Source organism: Anabrus simplex, chromosome 1 (assembly GCF_040414725.1).
Source record: "Anabrus simplex isolate iqAnaSimp1 chromosome 1, ASM4041472v1, whole genome shotgun sequence".
In the NCBI taxonomy this organism is placed as follows: Eukaryota; Metazoa; Arthropoda; class Insecta; order Orthoptera; family Tettigoniidae; genus Anabrus; species Anabrus simplex.
Genome location: NC_090265.1, coordinates 512,209,358 through 512,234,018, shown reverse-complemented (window position 1 = coordinate 512,234,018; position 24,661 = coordinate 512,209,358). Strand labels below are relative to the sequence as shown.

General features: G+C 37.8%; 1 protein-coding gene across 1 annotated transcript in view; it reads left to right on the top strand.

The window, feature by feature from the left end:
• The window catches only part of FASN1 (Fatty acid synthase 1), a 239,642-nt gene extending 216,156 nt beyond the window's left edge, over positions 1–23,486 (top strand). The window contains exons 30-36 of the mRNA XM_067135405.2: positions 851–1,098; positions 1,205–1,691; positions 2,916–3,154; positions 11,711–11,944; positions 12,291–12,548; positions 12,631–12,870; positions 21,861–23,486. Of these exons, the coding sequence (XP_066991506.2) occupies positions 851–1,098; positions 1,205–1,691; positions 2,916–3,154; positions 11,711–11,944; positions 12,291–12,548; positions 12,631–12,870; positions 21,861–21,977 (1,823 nt within the window). The 3' untranslated portion in view covers positions 21,978–23,486. The remainder of the gene's footprint in view (positions 1–850; positions 1,099–1,204; positions 1,692–2,915; positions 3,155–11,710; positions 11,945–12,290; positions 12,549–12,630; positions 12,871–21,860) is intronic.
• Positions 23,487–24,661: the final 1,175 nt, after the last annotated feature.

The following is a 24,661-nucleotide window of genomic DNA, read 5'->3' as shown; positions in this document are numbered from 1 at the left end:
TGCCAATTGGAACCATCCAATAGAATCCCACTTTTGTTGCTAAATTGCATCACTATCAGAATGTCAAAATTGGTAGGCAAGCTGCCTAGACGGTGCCTCTTCAGGTCCTTAGTTTTTTTTTTTCCCTAGTGGTTTAATGTTGCTCTATCACACTGAAGGTTTTTGATGATGCAAGGATGGGTAAGGGCTAGGATTGGATTCAAACCCACCATCTCTCAAATGCAAGCCCATAGGCATGACCCTAAGTCCACAGCCAACTTGCTCGGTACTTAAACTAGTTGGCCTGCACCCACGCTTACAGAAACAAGTGACCGTGTTAGTTTTTTAAATAATTATTTTTAAAAAAGCTTTAGTCGGACAATCTTCTAGTTAAGTCTTGAATTTAGTGCAGGTGCTGTGATGTCACAAGAAAGAAAAGCATACTCTGTGAACAATAAATTGAACATAATCAACCCACGTGAAGAATGGAATGCCAAATATGTGTATTTTAGATACAATTTCTTTCATAAAATTGTGTTCTCTTGTAGCCTACTATTTTTTCCCCCAATCTTCTGTTGCCTTGTAGGTCATTTTCCATTTACCATGGTTAAGCTATAAGGCGGGGTAAAGCATGTCCCCAAACAACAGTGTTAAATTGAACTTCTACATATTAGTTTGATGAATACATTGCAATGCATTTCTTATCTTGATTTATTTTCTGTTGTACATCTTTCACAAACTAAATTTTGCTAGGGTAGAGGTAAATCCATCGACCTACTTGGTGAATCTTAACAGTTTATTTTTCATCACATAGATATAGATAATTCTATTAGGTATAGAGTTTATTTCTTTAACAATTGATGTGATATAGGTGGCCTGGGTGGCTTTGGTCTGGAGCTTGCAAACTGGTTAATCTTGCGAGGTGCTACCAAGTTGGTGTTGACATCACGAAGTGGAGTACGCACTGGCTATCAAGCACTGTGCATACGCCGATGGAGAGAGACTGGTATTGACGTGACTGTTTCTACCCACAATGTCACAACTGAGAAAGAAGCTGCTCAGCTCATCAAAGAGGCATCCAAGATGGGACCTGTTGGAGGCGTATTTAATCTGGCAGTGGTAAGTACCTCTTCTAATAGCTACTAGGAACTAATAGAGGAATTTTAGAGTATTGTCTTATTCCTGTAAAAATTTGGTCATAAATGAAACTTTTTTTTTTTTTCAGGTTCTGCGTGATGCATTACTGGAGAACCAGACGGAAGAGGACTTCCGTACGGTGTGCCTTCCAAAAGTGGATGGTACTAAGCACCTGGATACAGTTACTCGTCAGCTATGTCCTGAATTGGATTACTTTGTTGCTTTTTCAAGTGTGTCATGTGGTAGGGGTAATGCAGGTCAGACCAACTACGGACTTGCTAACTCTGCTATGGAACGCATATGTGAAGCTCGACAAGCTGCTGGTCTGCCTGGCCTTGCAATCCAGTGGGGTGCTATTGGCGATGTTGGTCTTGTCTTGGAGACAATGGGAGATAATGAGACAGTGGTAGGAGGCACACTGCCCCAGAGGATGAGTTCATGTCTCGCTACTATGGACAACTTCCTGCAACAGCCACATCCTGTCCTCGCATCAATGGTTCTGGCTGAGAAGAGACGTAGCGGTTCCGATAGTGGATCTCAAGTTAGTCTGCTGGATGCAGTAGCTAACATTCTAGGTGAGCTTCATTCATCACACAGCATGGGTTGAGATGTTAAGTAGTTTTTTCACTTTTTTTTCTTTCATTTGATCCAAAACATCAAACTACAAAAGAGTACCTAGTCCTAGATTTTATATTTTTAATAATGGTATAGATCTCATTTGAACATCAGAGTAAGGCTTATAGGTTTGAAGTAAAAGAGAGATGTAATGTTTTGAGTCCGGACATTAATGTGAAGTAGATATTATAGGACTATGTACATTTTGACTCTTGACATTTTACCTTCCTTACATGGCCTTCATTTCATGCTTCTATAGACATTAATTGGGTTTTAAAATCTGTTTAACCTCAATGCCAGCATGATCAGCTTTATGCAGATGTATATCTGCCATTTCTTGCCACAGTTCTATATTTAACCCTCTCCCACCCATAGCGTAGTAATGCGTAGCGCGAAAGCTTAGGGCCTCCCGCCCATAGTGTAGTAAAGCGTACTTGTACTTCTAGTCACATGTGTGAGCCATCTATCGGCCGATAGACAAATATAACTTACTGTTACTAGCATGTGCACTTCCTAGAGACCAAAGAGATTAGTTTTCTTCTTTTAAAACTTTAGCAGGCGTATTAGAACACGAAATACGGAAGGCAGTGACATATTGTAAACAAACATGTCGACGCTTAATTCGCGTGAAAATAGTTTGCGCGATAACGACATTGTACGTTTGGTGAACGATAATTCTGACTGTAAAACTGTTAGTAGTAGCTTAAGTGAACTCAGTGAAGTGGAAAGTGAAAATGAAAGTGACGATATTTCAGGAAATGACGACGTACACATGCATGATGACATAGATTGTAGGCCTAACTTTCAGTTGTCTTACATCAAACCGGCAGACTTTACTGAAGAGGTAGGCCCTTGCCATTCTCTTCCTGTGGGTAGTACAGCATTAGAGTATTTCACCCTTATATTTGATGAAAACATTTTTGATTTAATTGCCCAGAAAAAGAATGAGCATGCTGCTTACATGTCTGCATCATCATAATGATGGCTGAAAAGAATTGCTTTAATTCTGGGGGAAAACGTGCATTTTAATATGGGCGGGAAAGGGTTAAGATTGCTGTGGTTAATTGTGGAAACATTCTATACAACATATAGAATCAGACTTCAGAGGAGCTTAATGAAGAGTTAGGCTAGATTATCATTTTGTACTGTACCTGTGCATTATGTATGTGTTCTTTTGCTTTCAGGTATTAAGGATGTAAAGACAATGAGCATGCAGGCTACACTTGCCGATTTGGGAATGGACTCTCTTATGGGGGCAGAGATCAAGCAGACTCTAGAACGCAATTATGATCTTGTTCTAAGTGCTCAGGAAATCCGTAACTTATCGTTTGGTCGCCTTGCAGAACTGAGTTTAGGTGCTGGAGAAACGGAAGCACCTGCAACAAGTCCTGAGCAGAATGGAGCCGTCCAAGATTCTACCCAGGTGAGCTTGTTGGCTCTTATATTTTGGCATTATATTTTTAATTTCATTTCACTTTATATTAATACCAAAAATACCTATGTGCAATGTAACTGAAATGTTATCAGATTAACACGTTGAGTGCCAAGCGACCCCATATGGGTACGTGAGAGTAGTAAAGTTTTTTAACTTCACGTCCCCATATGGGGTCGTACGTTCGTTCTAAATCGAGAACTGTGCGAACCCATTTGGGTGCACAGTAAGTATGTGATTCGAAGCTGTATAAGTTCTCTTCCTGCCATCTGCTGGTCGTCTATTTAAGTACATGCATAGTCCACCTTCCATTCTTCAATTCCTGTTTTGGCGCGACCCCATATGGGTACGTCAAGAGTGTTATGTAGGGTGAAAAAGTCATTGCCTATCTCGCGCACGGATTGTTTATGTAATTGTGCAGTGCTGCGAGTTTCCTTTTCTTTTTTTAAGTCTTTACTAGCAAATCGAGCAGTAAAATACTTAGTGCAAATAGGCTGGACGATATATCGAACAAGTCAGACAATGATGCAAACGTAGTATATAGTTACATTAATTTTGAACTCAGTACAGAGCAAATAGCGATCTCGCATGTTCATCCATATTGATAAATTACAGTCTTCAGCATACACATCGCCGCTGTATTCCGGGTTTCCAAGCCAGCTGTTGCAACAATTATGACCGTCTTCAACGATATAGTCACTGGTTTCCCATGTTGCACGATCATCGCTGCTGGGTTCTCTCACTCAAATTAAATGTTATACAAATAAAATTATATACTTATTCAATATTCCGCAACTACTAATTCTTCTTATAATATTCTGTTACATCCTAATTAACCAAATTTACATGATTTTCACTACTTTATATAACAACATTTTATACGAAAATTTCCTAACCTAAAATCGGAAGATCGCCATTTACAAACATTTCCTGACCTAAAATCGGGGATCCTACCTTTTTACGGCCCCAGTATGAACAAGCTAACACATCTCTCATAATCAACAGCGTATAACGCGTCCCTGCAAAGGAAGAGGTAAGTATGACCGAGCGTCGGGACAGTAACTACTGTATAAGTACGACCCCATATGGGGGCGCGTGTTCGTGTACAATTCGTAATGACCAATACGACCCCATATGGGGTCGCAATATTTTACCTAATATACATAAGTTGATGTAATATATCATAAATACATCCTCATTTCAGCGATCATTTGCTTGGTTAAGCCTGTGAACGTTTTGGCACCAGGGAGTAACTCGATGTTATTAGCTGCACTGGACGGCAGTCCTATGAAATTCGGTCTGGCACTCAACGTGTTAAGGGATACCTAAGAAATTCAAGTACTCTTATGTTTGATGTGTTGTGTGTTCTAATGCCTAAGCACCTGGATAAGTGTCCATTGACAGTGGTGACGGGCAGTTTGCAATCTTCATTTATTTGTGCGTACCATCTTTGAGGAGTTAGTTACTCCTTGCCTCAGAAACGAAGATCATTGCACTAGTGTACGCATTTTCTATGTCCAGTGTGATGATTGTGTGTATTGTAGTGTGGTGGTGGTGATGTAAGGAGAGGGTAAAACCTGGTGTTGGCATGTAGCTTACTTTCCATCGATAAACACAAACAGGTCTGCACAAGGCTTAACATCCCCATTCAATGCAAGAATTACCATCAAAAGAATCGTATGCTGTCACTCCATATGAGCAGTGTGAAAAGATTTGGAATTGAACCCAGTCTTCTGGTATGCAATCTAGTGATTAGGAATATTGTATACCACCCTCTCTCCTACCCTGCTGGCCACCATTCTGGTGGTGAAATGGTTTTCCAACAACAGGACTTGATCCAGATAACTATGTCAGACCATAAAGACTTGATTCTTTACGATAGTGGCCACCATTATTTTGTTTGATTTCATTAGCCTAAATAATTACCCATTACTAGTGACTTATTTGTACAATGTATAAACTCAATCACCTTGCATGCCTTGTTATATATATATATTTAAAAAAAGCTATACATACTTTAATGACCAAGGGAGTTACCACGCTGACTATGTATTACTCCAATATCCAACATCGGAATAAGCATTCTAATGATTGTGCAGTATGCAAAATACCAATCTTCTATGTAGGCTATAATTTGAATCCAGTCAGCTAGTTCTAAAAGACTACAAACATTGGAAGAACGAGCAAATCTTCTCCATCCAGTGAATAGCTCCATTAATTTAATATTTTTAATGTGGCTGCTGTTTGTACATATAAGGTACAGTAATAATATTACTCAGGGATTGGCAATATTTATGAAAGTGGTGATAGATATGTAAGAAAGATATTAAATGTGGGAAAATCTGAAATCGGGATTTACTGAATGCAAGTTTCAGTAGTAATCCCACACTGACCTACCATTGTGTTCATCCTATTGCAGTGTTCTCCCCAGAAATTTTCGTCAGCCGGGTGCCAGGGATGGGTAACTGGGCGGGGAATACTACATAAAAATGAATATGATAAAACTTCAATATTTATTCCCCTCACAGCATTAATCAGGTAGGTAAACAAAACTGCAAAACTGAATTATTTCTGTGTTTTTCACGAGCAAGAGATAACAGAGTATTTTGAACTTCTAATGTTCTACTGCTCGTTGATAATCATGTAACACTTGGGCTCACCAATCGGTTGATGTGGAGTGCCGTATGTGTTTGTGACGTCCCGCGGAATCGGGCGCTCTCATGCGATTCGACGCCAATTCAGATATCGCTCGTGCACGATATTACGTGATAGTCAAGCTAAACATTTAAACTCCTATGTAATGGATTCAATTATGCTGACAATAATAAAGATTTATCATATAAATTAAAGTTTTTACGGTATTCGTATTTCAATTTGAAGTACCCAGTGACTCAAATATGTGTTAACATTATGCAACTAGCACATATCTAGGTTATATTAGCTGGGTGGCTTGTATATATGGCAGGGCGGTGCGCCCACTAAAAAGGTCCTAGGGAGAACACTGCTATTGTGTGTTCCCATTTCTCTCTATATAATTTAAATGCAAGTTCCATGTGTTAAATGATTGCACAGAAAAATCAACTTTATTCTTCATCTCTATAAACAGATCTGTTGTGTAATGGATTTGGTACTTCATGGTATAAATCTCCATGTAGCTAATTTTCAAACTCATTATTGAGAGGAAAATTGAAGGAAAACGATCTGTAGGGAGACGGAGAAAATTCTGACTTTAAGACCTGTGCCATTGGTATGAACGAACTTCCAACAAAATCTTTTGAACCGCTGTTTCAAGAGTAATCATAATCAATTGGATTGCCAACCTTCATAGCGAGACAGCGTCAGAAGAAGAATACGAAGAAGAAGAATACTAAGTTTGTGGGAATTCTGATAACCTAAGTTTGATGTGGCCATGGTTGCCATGATCTTTAATGTGTCAAGTCTATATGATCCGACACCATTGGTAAAAAAAAAAAAATCATCAGAATGTTGTCCAGCAGGGTGGTTCGGTGGTATACAATTTTAAATCTCTAGATTGTGTGCCTGGATTAAATTCCAAACCTCTTCAGTGTTCATATCGAGTTAGGGCAAATGTCTGCTTATGGTGATTCGTCCGGATGGAGACGTTAAGCCTTGAGCAGACTCCTTGGTGCTATTCAACAGGAGTAGGCTCCACCTCTTGTTTCGTGTGCGCTCCTGAGCCTTAGTACTCGATTCCGAACATGTTAGTCTTATAGTGGCAGAACTGGAAATTGAACTAAGACCTATCAGGTATGAAGTTACCATGCTAAACTATAAATCAGTCTTGCTTGCGTTGTTGGGCTTTTCATACAGAGGGCACATGGTATAAAAGTGGACGGGCGAGCGATCGGTACGTGCACTTCTGCAACAGCGATATTGTGGTTCATCACAATTGTGAAGTCAATGGAACAGTGAACATTCATTTGAGTATTACGTGAATAGTTTTTTTTTTTTTTTTTTTTTTTCCCAGTGGACAAAAATCATATCCAGTACAATGAATTACTAGGCTATATACAATATTATATTTTAAGGAATATTTCCAAGTATACCCCTCTAACATAATGACTAGTTAAGCAAATAATGTGAGCTTTTGTAGTTGCTAGACTTCAAATGATGTGATAAACTCAACAGCCCAATCGAATCATGTTTCCCGGGAATAACATTAGTCAGGTTATTTATTTGAAGACATACTGTGTATCTACTTGGTACTGCATTCAGTGTTGTACTTCAATCTTTGAAACGTACTTGCTATTTTACAGGTTAGTTATATCAATGGAAGGTTTAAATATTATTTTCTGAAACACAATGAACATCGAAACTTTCATATTTATCTGTTTACCAGAAACTAAGGAGACTATTATGTGGTGAAGTAGCGGGGTGGCAAAGGCCTGCACAGTAACACACCTTTCACTCAGTTAATGGCCTGGTCTATCAAGTGTGAGAATTGCACCAATTGCACATTACAATACTGCAAAATAGAGCATTTAACTTTTAAGTATGTACCTAGGTAAATACTGTATTACATTTTACTGAATAAATAACAGGAAATTTTGTTTTTTAGTGGAAATTCTGTCATTCTTTTTCAATAAATTTTAAATCATAGCTTCCACGCTTAAACCCTGTGAGGCAGTGTATAAAATGTGTGAAGATGTGGAGATTGTCTTTGTTCTTGGTTTTTTTTTATACAGTGGAAGCTATTTTTCTTTGTTATAGGGGAAGCTATTTTTTCTCAGTTTCAACCTCATTGATTAAAACTGTGAGGTTCTTCTAGTTTTGACAGAATGAAGGACCTCGCTGTTATAAATTTGTCCTTTTTTGTTTTCTTTCTATTTCTCCCTCTTCCCACGTTGACCTGTCGTGTTTATTCTGTTTTGCATTTCTTTCATTGTTTCTGTCGTTCTATACATGGCTTAAACCCTGTATTTCTATGTTGTAACATCAAATGTGTGAATATCAAGCACAGTTTAAATCAAACAGGAATGTTTTTTAAAAAGGTAGGCTTTTCTTGCAATTATAATGTATATTTTATGCTGTACTCCACTCAACATTTCATTGAAAATGATGCAGGGAAAGCAGGTTGCCCACATTTCACGTCAGGCAGCCCGGCTGCACTGGGCTGGTCTCAGCGGGCGTACAACTGCACAAATCTGTTATAGACCATAATGGCATCCCATCGACAATTGAGGGGCTCAGTGGAGAAACTACCCCTCTGAACTGGATCACATTTGGAGATAAATTAAAAGTGATATATTAAGGATATTGTAGTCTGTCATGGTTTTTCTTCCTGCAAATGACTGGTCATGTAACTATAACAATAAAAATAATAATGGTAATAGATTATTAATCTTCTTTTCATCAGAATAAAATGGCAAACTAAAACAAATGCCACCAATATACTTCCACACTCTACAGAAAAATCACAAACTGTGCTGTTATCTAATGATGATGCAATTATTATCTTCAACATATTGGCCACGGCTTTCGTCAGCATCTGATTGAAGGTCATTGTAATTGGCTTGGTACACAGAAGATACAAAATTCATTAGAGTTGTTCATATCTTGCCTTCTTTTAGAATCTTTATTCTTCACAACAATACCTCTGAAAGGTTTCTTCACACGACTCTTCTTTATCAAATCAGCCCACTGCCCAAGATTATAAACCACTTGTGTTTTCCTTTTAAGTTTCTCTATGATACCAAAGTCTTGTGTTGCAAGGAAGGAATGCATGATCTGGTACAAGAAATGTATGGTGAAATTCTTGTTCTGGCCAACACAATAATCATTTTACGTTATTGGTTACTTTTTCTTTGCACCTTCTTCAGCCAGAGGTACAGCTTGCAATATACAGCTGACTGTCATATCAGCTCCTCTTGAGGAAAGACACAGGCCACACACTTGATGGCCTCATCATTGTTGCAGATAGGGATGCCAAAATTGTGGGTTCACAGTTGTCGCTGATAAAACACACATTCATAGGATAAGTATGGAGTTGGAAGTGCTTGTTGCAAGTCCTTGGTGATCACCAAAGTATTGCTGTCTGTTACTCTGCAGTCTGTTTTGTCTTTTTAGAGGCTTGTATGCAGCTTCAGCTTGGCAAAGATGAAGTTTGTACTCTGGCAATCTGATGTCAATTTGCTATCACACACCTTATGTATGTCTGTAAAGGGCAACTTAAATCAAATATTATATTCTGTATTAAATATGTCTTGGAAGATAAGTTTCTTTACTGGCTTTCTATCATCTTTGCATTTTGAAACATAAACTATGTACATTTCTGATGTAGAGTGAACATAAGTTATATAAAATTTATTAGGGTTTGATCTGAGCCTATAATGGGTAGTGTATGGAAAAAAAACATTGTCTTTAAGAAGTCCATTCTCTCTTCTGATATCTTATGTGGTCTGTTTTTACGTAGCTAATGTTTGTCTGTAGGATGCGTATGAAAGGACTGCAGGCAAGGATTGTTTGCTGCTATTGCCTGCAATAAAGGAATTTTATGAACCACTTCTACATATGTACTTCTTCGTCATGATAAAATGAAAAGGAAGTATTCTACTCTCCTCTAAGTGTTCTTAAGTGCCCATTCTTTATTCCATGAACTGTACAGAATGCAGTCCTGCACACCTAAACTTTTTCCTTGCAGTTACAGCCCTCGAAGAGTCCAGAGGGCATACAGAGTGTCCGACTTGACTGTATAATCAAATAAAAATTATCTTCAGAAGTAATAGAGAGAATTATCATTGGTGGTTTGGTTCTAAAAGTAGAGAAACTCAAAATGTTTCTTTACATACCTAATACACCTTGATATGCGCATCATTAGTGGTGCGACAGATGCCAAATCTGTATTGCACTTCTCCCCATGTCGGCTTGCTTGGAGTTGTGGCCTAATATTGAAAGCAATCTGCCTTTTCCTGATTGATATGTACATGGGGAACATAGTCATTGTCGACAATTGAGGGGCTCGGTGGAGAAACTACCCCTCCCATCTGGATCACATTTGGAGATAAATTACTTCTAGCTACAAATGTACTTCTTCGTCATGATAAAATCTACATATGTACTTCTTCGTCAAGCAAGCCTAACAGACAGCTAGCAAGATGCGTGCTGTGTTGCGCAGCTCTCACAGCTGTCAAACCTTCAAAGAAGAGACAAATGGGACACTTACCTCACAGTCCGATTATATGTTGGGATGCTTAATTAAAAATTCACACGTTAAATGCAGTTTTCACATTTTAATGCAGCATTCGAGCAGCTATCGCAGATGCTACATCGGCAATGCAACAAAACGCATGAGAGAGATGAAATATAGTTTAAACGTCTGTCACGCCATTAATGGTGCATTTATCGAGGTGTATTAGGCAAGTAAAGAATATTTTGAGTTTCTCTACTTGTAGAACCAAACTGCCAATGATTATCTCTATTACTTCTCAATATATTAAGTTTTGATTTATTATACGTTCAAGCCAGACAGGTATTATAGTGGTTCAATGCAAATAAGTAAAAATATTTTTTCTTTAGTTTCTTTAGATTTTTCTAATATCTGAAGCCATCCCTTTTCAGTTTCAACTCAGTTTAGAACTGTTAGGTTCTTCAGTCTGCTGAAACTAATTTTGACTAATAAATGTATAAACTACCTGCAAAAGAAAATCTGAATTTTATTTAAGTTATTTCTTTTTCAGTATGGTAAGAGTATTATACCTGAAATTTTAATGAAGTCTTCTTTTTCAGGTATAATATTGTGACCATATGTTTTCTTTTGCAGGTAGTTTATACATTTATTACTCAAAATTAGTTTCAGCAGACTGCAGAACCCAACAGTTATGAACATTTTAAAAAATCTGTAATTTCTTGTGCAAGTGTTCAATAAATACAATATATAGTCCAGCAGCAATGTTCAGTGAGAACCAGACTTTTTTTTAAATAACGTTTAATGACTTTGAAACATACTCTTTCCCACCATTGCATAATATTTTTATTTTTTTCTTCCACTCCTTCATATTCCTTTATTTGGAACATCACACTGATCGTTACAAGATCACCTGCATTGATTATTACGCACCTACTAGCCTATTGCTGCGCTGCATTCTTTGAGGAATTGGACGGTAGTCAGTCACATGACTGGAGTTGCGAATGGAAGAACTCTTCATTCCACACATCACTGGAAAAATCTCTTTCAAATAAACCTGCTGCCACCATCCAATGAGTAAAAATACAACTATAAGCTACTGATGTTTGTTAGAAGATGGTGCTAGTTTATTTAATCCACGTAGAACTAAAAAGAGAATGTAAGTTGGGATGAGTGGTTCTTCCTCTAAATTCTTTGTCCCTCTTTCAGACCCAGGTAACAAAATGGTGATAGTGTCTTGTTTAAAATAGACTGTTGACAGTTCGTCATCCCAGGAGAGCTTGTAGTTCCTGTTTAGTCTGCAATGTAAAGTACTGTGATTTTTCTGACTTGATTCTTGATTACATATACATGGCATATGGTGGTGTAGTCATACCAGCTTTCATATATTGTTGTCTTCTTAGGTACAGTTGAATGGTTTACCTGCACTGATGCCATCTGATGTAGTGGTCAGAATTCCATCACAATCTCCCAAGGACTCCAAAGCTCGTGCAATCTTTCTGGTGCATCCTATTGAGGGAGTGGTCACAGCTCTAGAAGGACTAGCTGCAGAGCTGTCTTGTCCAGTTTGGGGACTGCAGTGCACACCTGAAGCTCCTCTTACATCTATTCAGAACTTGGCAGCTTTTTACGTTCAGGTAGGATTTAATTTCCAGATGCTAAGTTTATCATAATTTTAAACAATATAATCCCACTATGGAAATCTGTATATCTGTTCTTGGCATGGGAGTGAACGAGTGAAACTATCTGCCAACCTTGCACTATTGTTTGCATGTCATTCATTACCCATAAACAAAATGGGTTTTGCATTTAGGAACTACGTAGGTGTTGCAAACCAAATCTCGTAGTGTACCTCTTCACAGTCCATCTTGTCTCTAGGACAACATGTTAAATCTTGCCCCTATTCCTACTAATCTTTCTGATTGGTCTTGTGATTCAGATTAGCTCACCTGTGTGTGTATATATATTTTTATATATCCACAGCATATTAAGAAGATCCAGCCAGCCAGTCCTTACATGCTATGTGGATACTCATTTGGAGCTTGTGTTGCCTTTGAGATGGCCTTGCAGTTAGAACAGTCAGGCAATAGTGTGGAATTGTTTTTGCTGGATGGCTCTCATTCTTACGTAGCGGCTCATACCGGCAACTATCGGGCTCGGCACTCAACTGACAAACGCGGCGAGGAGGCTGATGCACTTGCATATTTCATGCAACTATTCAGGGATGTCGATTACCAGAAGGTGAGAACTGATTTTAAAATAACTGTCTGATTTATGTTTGTGTCCAGCTGTGGGATTGAGCTAACAGTACTTTACATTGCAGACCAAACAGGAGCTACAAGCTCTAGTCTCCTGGGATGACCGTTTAAAGCGGTCAACAGAAATGTTGGCAGGAGCAACCATGTACCCAGCAGAACAGTTAGCAACTGCAGCGGAGTCTTTCTACCACAAGCTGATGGCTGCTGACCAGTACCAGCCAAACGGAAGGTACTCGGGAAAAGTTACTCTAGTACGTGCAAAGGACAATTATATGTCTCTTGGAGAAGATTATGGTCTGACTCCGGTAAGTGTAATCTGCTTGTACAGTTAATTCAGGGAAAATTGTCAAATATATGGCAAATGATAGCTGTTATATCTGCTGTATATCGGTCATTGAGAGAAAAGTAGGGTGACTTTTCTGGTGTATTTTTCCATCATTCAGATGTAGCCAGTAACATTAGACAAATGAATGAAAGAATTAAAATAAAATAAAAAAATAAAAAAAAAGCCATGGAATTGAAAATGAAAGCGGTTGAGAAAGGCCAGGATTAGAGTTGTAATAGCAGAGACTGTCAATAGCTTTTCCACCAAGGTTAGCCACAGGTTGAATCCTCGCCAATGTATATAGGATTTTTGAAATTAAAAGCCACATCCCCTGAGTTGAACTTTAAGTAAAACTATGAACCTGCTTGTTTAGACCAAGATTATGAGAGATGAATCTGGTTAAGAACACCAATAGGGACATTGGACATGGTGATGGATGAAGAGTGAAGGAGAGAGAATAAAGTGGAGAAGATTTATGTTTGCCACAAACTGGCTACACCTGTTTGAGAGGTGGTGGTGGTGGTGATGGTGGTGATGATGATGATGATGATGATGATCCTATGCAATTGAAAACATCTTAGATTCATAGCTTTAATCATACAAAATTCACAAGCTAATGTTGCTTATCAAAACATAAAATTGGACATTCAAGAGATCCTCATGTTACCACCTCATGTCTTACAGTTGTCCTGGTAACTTTCAAAATACACGTAGTGGTCACAGGATTTGAACTGAACCTGTTCAGACACCTGTCAATTTTAGTTTGCTTCCTACTCAATAGTATTAGGTTTGTGACCACTTTGATAGTCTTCCAATTTCGATCTCCCCTTTCTTTGTCTAATAGTTGCGTTCATGAAGAGGTCGCATCTCATCTTACTTATTTTGTTAGATAATTGCATTGCTTGTTAACCCATTCACTGTTGGCCCTATAAATCTCCCGTTGGCGCTCGTATATTGCCCAACAGGTCCTGTGATTTCATTCTGCACATTTAATTGGAAAACAGTTCATTTTTATGAAACTAAAACTACAGTGATTGTTAATCTATCGGCTCTTTTCAGACACACTCCCAATGGAGGTGAGCTGCATGAGCCATTTTAACCAGATACCAGTCCTCCTGCCATTCTTAAATTTCTGGCAGTACCGGGAATCGAACCCGGGCCTCAGAGGACGGCAGCTAATAACACTAACCATTACGCTACGGAGGTGGACATCTACGTACTTAGAAACTTAGACTTATTACATCAGTATTTCAAGTAGTATACTTTTAGTTTTATATCAGCAGTTTGTTTTTAATTTTCCTTTTTAGGTTGCAAGAAAATGCCAACAGTAGTTAAAAATTTTTGTTCAGCCTGTACAATCTACGCAGCCAAACATTTCCGCTTGTCTTATGAGAGAAACCCATATAGGCCTGGTTTCTTCAACTGTATGTTAAATTTTACTTAACAAATGTTAACTAACAATTGTTATTAATTTAACACTTTGTTTAACACGTTAACGTCGACGCGTACATTTGGTTTTTTCGTGGTAAACTGCGGAAATGCGATATACATATTTCAGGTTGTTGTGGGGTATGGATGAGCATAATTTCATTCGTAGATGATAATCAAAGACCTAATTTATGTTCAAAGTTACTATTTTTGTGTCCCCCTATTGGGGTGACATATGGTTATTAGGTTGGCAATGCAACAGAAAAAGTGCACGATTTTTACCTTTGTTGTTGTGGAACACTGTGCTCTGTGTTGTGAACTGTTGGTTTACGCGCCTTTCAACGAGTTCCTTGTAATTTACAGTTGTGTGACAAGAATTTAATTATTATATGTGTTTCTGTGTCGAGTAAACCATGATTACCGATAAAGAGATAGAAGAACTTTAAAAGGGTTCAAGTGCTGCATCAAGTGATGTTGACATTTTGGATTTGCAATGTGATGCCACCTTTTCCAAGTCAGAATTGGACAGTAGTTTTTGTAGTGAGGACACTAGCGAAGATTCCGGTGCTGCATCGTGCAATGATTCAACCATATCACCAGCCAGTGACAATTACTGGCGAACATCCTCAGGTTTGCAGAAACATTTTTTATTCACACATAGCCCCGGTTTAAAATTTCCTCCGAGTGCTAAATCTCAACCAGTTGATTTCTATCGTGCTATAGTTAATGACAATATCATCAATATGATGGTGCATGAAACCAATGAAAATGCAAGGAATGTGTTGCAAGAGAAACATGTGAGTAGGCAGAGTAGATTCACTCAGTGGACTGATATCAACTGTGCTGACATGAAAAAGTTCTTAGGCTTATTGATGTGGATGGGCTTAGCACAGCTTCCCAAACTTCATAATTATTGGTCAAGAAAGAACAGACTGTATAAAAACTATGTTGGGGGTCACGTAATGAAGCGGGACAAGTTCTTACTGGTTTTGCGTTTCTGGCATTTCAACAGTGAAGCAAACCGAGGACATGACAGGTTGTATAAAATTGCACCTCTTGTTCTAAAGCTCAATAAGAATTTCAAAGAACTAAATGAGCCACAGGAAACATTGGTCATTGACGAATCTATGATCCCCTTCACGGGAAGACTAATATTTCGCCAGTTTACTCCAAATAAGGCTCATAAATACGGGGTGAAGGTATTCAAACTATGTGATACAGACGGCTATACCTACACCACAAAAGTGTACTGCGGCAAAGGGACAACTGCTAACCCTGGACTACCACATGCTACAGCTGTTGTGATGGAACTTATGGATCCTTATTTAGACAGTGGATCAACTTTGTTCACAGACAATTTCTACACATCAGTTGGTTTGGCGAATAAACTCCTAGCTAGACGCACTCATCTGGTTGGTACTGCCCCCTTTATGCCGGGCTCAGCTCGCCGGAGAGCGAGGGTCTCAGTGGTGGACCGTTCGCTATCGGCTGCGCAGAAAATTTTAAAGGCAGGGATAGATGAAGGACTAGCGACAAATGAAAGGAGACTAAATTAGGTTTACACATTTATTAAACTAACACTCTTTTTAAAAAAACAATTAAATTAACAAAATCTGGGTTGGATTCTTGAAAAACATCTTCTCCTCGTGCTTTCATTCGTGAGGGATCTCGCTCAAATAAATTTTCAATGATTGTTCTTTTCTGCAATAATAAATATAGAAACCATTAACTTACTGAAAAATTGATTGGAAAACAAAATAATATCTAATATCCTTCTCTTATGATGATAATCCAATTATTAAAATTAAAATCTTCCCTCCTGGGTTTCAATTATTTTCCAAGAAAATGACTATTTTCTCCTCCTTATTTAAATTATTGAAAATTATTTAATTCATTAATTTATGATTAGCAAGTCTTCCCTAGACTTTCCTTTCAACAATTACTTCGTTTATATAATTATTGATTGAATAAACTTCTTCTAATAACTTTTACTTGAACTTATATCACCTTAACTTTTGCTCAATTTTATGCAGAAAGTGACTGTACAACATCTAACAATTAAATCTCGTGACATCAGTCCACGGACGTTGCCTTCTCTTATTCACTTTGAGTTAGTAAATTAGGCCCTAATCAACCTTAAATTACGATAAAATCTTCTAAAGATTCAAAATTGATCCAATTACGGACACGCGAAATAATACAAGTCGGTCAAAACTTTGACGCACATAATGAAAATTACCTTCACAAAATCGTACATGAAATATTCCAAAAAACACAGAATAGGATCAAATCTCACATCACACATTCACACAGGGGTACACGGCGTTATTGTAACATTATTTACACGAACACTAACCCATTATTATTAATTTTAGGATTTTACTGCGAATTAGAGAAATCATTCTCCAGATGACACTATCACACACATCCCAGGTATCAATTCAGAGTGTGATAGAATTAAGGTTATCACTTATACAAAGAAATTAACTATACAACGATGTTCAAGGAGTATTTTAAACAGAAATCATCCTAATTTAGCGAATAGAATAATTGTAACACAGGTCAAAATAATAGAATACGCGCTAACGGTACATGAGTTGCGGCATTTATTTTTATTCATCATAATGTCGTGGCTCTCAATTATTCTGCACTGAAGCTCGAAGAAATCATGTCCAGTGACACATCTCTTCCCAAAATTGACTCTAATGGGTGCATAAATTATTATTCAAAATATAATGCCCATCTGCAAGTCATACTCAAATTCATAGCGCAGAAATATACCTATAATTCGTCGATACTCCGTCCGGAGAATTTGCCATGTCCCAGGCTTACTTTACATAAAGTGAGCACACGATAATACTTTCCAAAAATAACTAACATTAAACTCATGACCTTATTAAATCATTTTAGCCCGTAATTAGCTTTAATTATTTTTACTCATTATTATTATTATTATTATTATATTCCTGACCGTGCATAATCTCATTCGCAAAGTTGTCGTGTGAAGTTATTCGGATGACTCTAAATAAATTCGAACCCATAAACATGTCGTACAATCATAGAATGAAATTCTACACGAAGAAAAACACTAGAACACTGTCCTAATTTGTTTTAAATAACTTTCAAATTATTTCAAAACTAATCAAAATTAACGCGGGGTTCATTTAATTTTTATCTCACCTGTCTTCTAAATTCTTAGGACAGTTAAGGTCTCTCTCGATGACTCACATTCATTTCTAACTAATAGAGCAAACACACACTCATTCCAAGGGTTCTAACTACCTCTCACCAAAGAAAGAAGAATGAAAAATCAAACTACTGCAAAACTAATAGAAATCCAAAGGAATAAGTAAGGCTACGTTTACAGATATTTACAAAGATAGAAAGCAATTGAATTCTTAAAGAATACTCATGTGACTGGTGTGAACTGGATTGTGGCTGATGACCTAGCACGTGGTCACATCACCTTCCATCGAACGAAGTCTCGCCCATGTCCGATGCCTGACATGTTTAGTGACTCATGGAGGCGTTGACGATGTACAGGAACTTGCAGTATTCTTCGTGGAGCTGGATAACCATCTTGCCGTAAACTCGAACTCAGGACCTTTCTTCTTTCAAGTTCTTGTAGAAAGCTGAAACTAACAAAAAGTCTTAGAAATAGCCCAGGATTCACTCTCGATGCTTTATAATCTGGCTGAAGACACTTATCTTAGAACAGCCCTAAATTAATCGTAGTGAAATTTTTCGAGTGTGTGAATTGCTGTTTATATAGTCCTCGATGCTTTCTCCAATGTAAAGTCTTCCGATGAAGCAAACGACGTCCAGTCTCTTCGGTTGCTGCAGTCAGAGTAATGCTCAAATTTAGCGTTCAGAAGTATAAAACCCTCTACCAAATTTTCCTCTGGAATTACCATTAATTTCCTGTCGTAAGACATAGGTGTGTCTCTTAATTACATCTAATTGGTGGATTTGTTGAATTCCAGTGAAGGTTGTCACTTTTATTGGCTGCTCCAGTTTTACGTTACTTGACTTTCCATTTATTGATCGATTGAGATCTGCCTGCTCGCCGTGTCACGTGGTACGCACACATGTGTCTGAAGGCCACATAACAGGAATTCCAGCCTGCTCCCTCGTGCTCTCTGTAGGTCGGGAAAACCGGTTCGCGAAGTGACTAGCTCGTACTGGCACGAAATACGGAATCTCACCCTCTTGCCGATTAAAATAATGTCCCAACACACTGATGAAATAAATCATTTTCTTTCTAATAAAATATTACCACTTTTGAAGGGGACAGTACCTTGTGGGGAAAATAGTTGGGCTTCCGCCAGGTCTAAAGGAAAGAGTCAAGAAAGGAGAAATGGTTGCTAAGGAATCACATAATGGCATCCTAGCATTGAAATGGATGGACAAGCGAGAGGTTTATACGCTCTCAACTAAGCACCAGTTAGGTTTTGTATCTTCAGGAAAACGTGATAAGAGTAACACGGAAATTTTCAAACCATCTGTAGTTATTGACTACAACAAAGCAAAGCCTGGCATTGATGTATCTGATCAGCTATCGTCCTATAATACATCTCTTCGGAAAACTGTCAGATGGTATCACAAGGTAGCGACGGAACTACTAATTGGAACGAGCTTGGTGAATTCATGGATTGCATACAGAAACTATCAAACAGTGCCAAAGCTGCAGAAAATGTCCATAACTACCTTCAAGGAGAAATGTGCTCTTGAACTAATGTGCTTGTCGGATGAAGTAGAAACACCTTGTCACAATCGTGGTATCCATTTCCTTGTGGAGACGGAAGAAACTGAAAAGGCTGGAGATTCCACACGGAAGAGAAGGAAATACTGCAGCATGTGCTAAAAAGAGGCTAACGAAACTGGAGGTCGACAGGCTGCAAGGAAAGCGAAGAAAGTAACATATTGTAAACAATGCCCAGACAAAGCATTCTTATGCAAACCTCACTATGAGTTGGTTCACAAGTAATGTGTATCTTGTAAAAACTGTTATCCTTTCATATCATTTATACTATGCTATAAATTCAATGAATAGCATGATATATCATCTGTGTTGTTTTATTTTGTAATTTTAACTTTCCTTAGAACAATGAAGCTCCATTGATCTAATAATAACCATTTCTTAAGTTATGTAACAATAGTATGTAAGAATAAAGCAAAAATAGGCTCCAGTCCAGATTATTTTCCGTGCCATTAATAATTGAATTCTGATCGTTACGTCTGTCACCCCCTAGGGGGTGACAAATGCTACAGAAATTCCACAGTTTGTTGCTCAATGCACAGCGTGCTGACAAAGGAATGGGCTCCGCGCTGCACTCTGTGAACACCTTACGTAAACAAGCAATGCAATACTGCAGCAAATGGTAGCGCTAGTTTCGCGCGACAGCCTAAAGTTGAGAGTTCTGGACACACTACCATGTCACCCCATGAGGGGTGACATACAATATTTTGTATGAGCGTCCCTCACCCCATGAGAGGTGACATTGTCTTCGAAGTGTTAAAAGTGCCCTGTTTCACGAACACATTTCCAACATTTGTTACGAAACAATTGTTAAAGACAAATAAACACATTTCAGTGAGATTTCTGAATGCGTTTGGCAGTGAGCGTCTTTTGTTTCTTTACATAAAGCGTTCCTAGTTGAAATAGTATTTTGTCACACACACATGGTTGACATTATTATAGGTTATGGTTAGCGGAGACCGGTAAGACGTAAACATGTTAAGTAAGAGGAACAAAAGCGTTATGATGAATGAGGTTTTATTTCATTTAATTTAAAATTATGCGAATGTGCTTAAAAAATGAAAGAACAGACTGTTATATCACAACATCTTATATTCTTATCACCGGGAAAATGTGATAACTGATGTGTTTTGAATGGTTTTCTGACACTATTTTATTGTGGGGAAAATAATGTAATGCCTTGTTAATGCTGCAGTGGCAGCAGGAATTTGCAGGATTCTACACTTTTTCTTACACTCGTGAACGTAGTCGCCTACAATTACATGAAAAGTGTCTCAAGCATAATATCTAACAAGTAGAGGCTAGACCCTGCGGTCAACCGATTTCACAGAGCTTCAATGTACCTGTGGGGAGACACTCAATGGTAACTCGTGTATAAGGGTTTAAGTCAATACGCTTTCATTTTTGAAAAAAAGGTCAGATGTCACTACACAGAATCCGCTTCGGACAAAGTGGAGGTGGTAGAACATTAAAAGGCGAACAAATTTTACTTAAACATGTCAGGTCCACAAACTAATAACTTCTGAAAAATTGATGAATCCCCGATTCTAATGCAAGGCATATATACTTAGGAGTTACATCACAGCGGAACAGAGTGATGGCCAAGTGGTCACCGTACTTCTCTGCGAACCTCGTAGGCGTGAATTCGAGTCTCGTCGCAGCTATGATTTTTGAACAAAATACATTAATATGTCCGAAAATTTGAAAACAGGTACGAGGGCTGGAACGGGGTTCACTCAGCCTCGGGAGGTCAACTGATTAGAGGTGGGTTCGATTCCCACCTCAGCCATCCTGGAAGTGGTTTCCCGTGGTTTCCCACTTCTCCTCCCAATTTAAGGCCATGGCCGCTTCCTTCCCTCATCCTTATCTATCCCTTCCAATCTTCCCATCCCCCAGCAAGGCCCCTGTTCAGCATAGCAGGTGAGGCTGCCTGGGCGAGGTACTGGTCATCCTCCCCGGTTGTATCCCCGACCCAGAGTCTGAAGCTCCAGGACATTGCCCTTAAGGCGGTAGAGGTGGTATCCCTCGCTGAGTCCGAGGAAAACCGACCCTGGAGGGTTAACAGAAGAAGAAGAAGAAATAATTATTAATATTTGAGGGAACGTCAAGAGAAAAATTGGAACAAAAAATTACGCAAATTGCAGAATAGTTTATTTTCTACTTGAAATGAATATAGGCCTAAACGTTCTCACAGTTACTGCTGGATCTCTTTCTATATATATATATATTAATTCGAGCTAGAAAATAAGTTCCACTGCAATTTGATTATTAATTTTATTCGCATTTTACCTTCACATTCCCCGAAACAATGATTTAATATGTATGCAAACAGTATTCTATGGCGGGACTCGAACTCAAGTCGTCACGGTTAGTATTTCAACAAAAGCATTTTTTCCAAAACATTCAGTACTATACAAGGCAAGTTTGATCAAAATAATCTGTGATAAATCTAAGGCCATAACGTGCGGGGGGGCATTTTCTCCTCGACGGTGCTTTATTGTCCATAATGGGGAAAGGGTTAAAACATTACATAAACTCTTCTCTTATAGAGGGTGCTGGTTATCTCATTACCATGAAGGTGCAGAATTAATGAAGCCATTCACAATGATGGTGTATTCATTTTATGCTTTCTAATTTATTATCTTCTAAAATGTTTGTTGTTTTCAATGGAATGGTTAGCTACTATCTTCCCAAGAAGAAATGCAAATTTTAAAAAAAGTTATCTCAAATTACTGTGTAGTGTTCATTCTTTGTTAATTCCAACATTTCCTTTGCACTTACAGGTATGCACTCAGAAAGTAAAGGTCCATGCTCTTGAGGGTAATCACCGTGAAATTCTGAAGGGAACAACAGCTAAGAAGATTGCTGAATTAATTAATAGTTCCATTGGAAAAGCATAAGAGAGTTAATCTTTTGTGAGACTTAATGAACAGTGTATAAATTATTATCTAAGACTTCTAAACGCATATCATAGTCCAGGTATGTTGTAAAAGAAACTAGTTCGAAAAAATACATCCAGATGTGGTGTAGTAAAGGACTGTGTTAAATGATCTGTTTTAGAGATTGGCTTGTATAATCTTACCAGTTGGTATGAAATAGCTGTATATGATAAAATTACATAAATTTCATCATGTCTTGCGTTCAGTTGGAAAATTTGTTTCCCAATCTAGAACATGAATTTTTGTGAAAAGTATTTTTTTACAAATGTGTTTGAGCTATCAGAATACTGATAGGTTATTATTTGAAGATTTTGATGGACTGATAAAGAGTATTAAAACCTGCACATTTTGACTTGTATATTTTTAGTAATTTCTTACAAGAAACAAAAGTGCTCTAGTCTACTTTCAGTTCAGATATTTTGCTTGTGTTTATCATGTTGTATAAAAGATACACACTAAGGGAAGTTTTACTTTGAAACAGAAATTTGCCGTAGCCAATATTTTGAAATATTCAAAATTTGCTAATAAATTATTTTCCATTTTTAAACCTCTGCATTATCAGTTAAATTCCAGTTTGGTTCCACGAGTTCATTATCTTTTGTTGACAAATTCATGGTCTTCAGTATGTAATCAAACTGCACATTCCGTCATTTGTTTTTGTAATGATAGAAAAGACGGCTTCTATTCTTTATAGTACTGACATGCTTAACTTTCGCTCTTTAAAAATTGTTTGTTCTGTTGTTATATTAAAGTTTCTAAAAAAAAAAAAAAAAACCATATTATGGCCATTATCAGCGCTTTATAGGGTTTTGTTTGAAAGCTTCTTTTATACACAAATGACCTTTTTTTTTCCTGTTAATATAATAGAAAAATTTAAATAATGTTGATTCCTGCATTACAGAAAAACTTCTGAAAACAATTTATTTTAACTTCCTGTACATAACTGGGTCTAATTTTGCCTCATTTTACTTTAAATAAGACTTTCATGGATTTCTACTTGTCTAGACCAGTAAATGTTTCTGCAGTGACGTGTTTTTAGTGCTAGGTTTGTCACTGCAAGGAGGTAGCTCAAATATGTTCTGTATGTGTTCTGTACCAAGCTTTATGTTCACCATAATGATGGTGTACTTTGTATAATTGATGTAAAATTGTACAGTGTATAACAAGTGATACGTACTGCTTTCATTGTGGTAAAGCATCTCATAGATCTTGAATCTTGATTTCACTTTTCCTTCTAGAATAATTTCTATATAATTTATTGACCATCATGTAAATATTTGCTTGCGTTTTAATTAAACCTGCATTTAATGAACCTCTCTTGAGTTTTGGTTCATCTTGTTCATTGAATATTTTGTGCGTGTGTGTATATACAGTATATATATATATATGTTGCTATATTGTAATGTTTTAAAAACGTGCAATGACATTTACTGTCCTTCAGTGTATGTAATAAAACAAATACAATCACAATTTTGGTTTATTTATTCTGGATGAATAGAGACAACTCAAGCTAGAACATATACAGTATATTAAATTTTATCCAAGCCCAATATTGCTTTACGAGAATGCACTCTCAACTTGCCTGGTCACAAAACTCAAGCAATATGACTCAAGATGTTGCCACACAATCGTGTGGCAGCAGAGCTGTATGTGCTGCAAGTTTCCTGCAAATTTATAAACAAAAGGTAATTGTTGGGAAAACTTCCATTATTCATCACAAAATCATCATTTAATTTATTTTAAACTCGTTCATATATGGTAAAGCTAACACTTTCCCCGAGCTTTGGAAGCAGTTTACTAACCCATACCTGCCAACCTTTTTAACTTTTTTTTTTTCCTGTAAAATTTACAGAAAGAGGTGTGTTTTATGGATGAAGTAGAATATTTTTCAGATTTTACATACCAATATCTTCTTAATTTGCACCTGAACAAGCTTTCGCAGGCCGCAGACACATGCTGTGTGACCAGCGAATATTCAATACCTTGCTCCGATTTATATTCATTGGACCGTTAGTCTTATCCCCTGTGGGTGAAGGACGCAGATGAAGAATACACTCACGGTATACCCTGTCTGTCATAAAAGGCGACTAAAGGGGGTGACCGAGGGATGCTGAAATTTGAACCATGAGATTATCTGTGATTAGTTTCATCACGCGTGGAACACCGTAAGTCAAATTTTCTTGAGATCAGTACCACTATGCGAGGAATACCATGGGTCTGTGGGTGGCACTACGGGTTTACAGTACCCATGTATAGTATCCGCTAATATGACGGAGGCTCCCCTCTGTCCAGGTTTGGTTGGAACACCCTAAGGAGATAAAGAGGCTAACCTTGCTTGTGGACATTATGGGTCTGCATTTCGAGGAACACCACAGGTCTGGGCATTGCCTGTGATTTCTACCTCGTCGCCATGGGTCTGCGTTGCCTGTAATTATTCTCCACTAAGAACACCACGAGTTTGCATTGCCTAGAAGTGGCACCATAATGTGAGAAACACCATAGGTCTGAGTTACCTGTGAGTAGTACTACAATGTGATGAACACCGTGAGTCTACGTTACTTGTGATTAGTACCACTACATGAGAAATACTATGGTTCTACTTTACTAGTGATAAATACCATTGATAGACCTCTTTAGAGAACAAG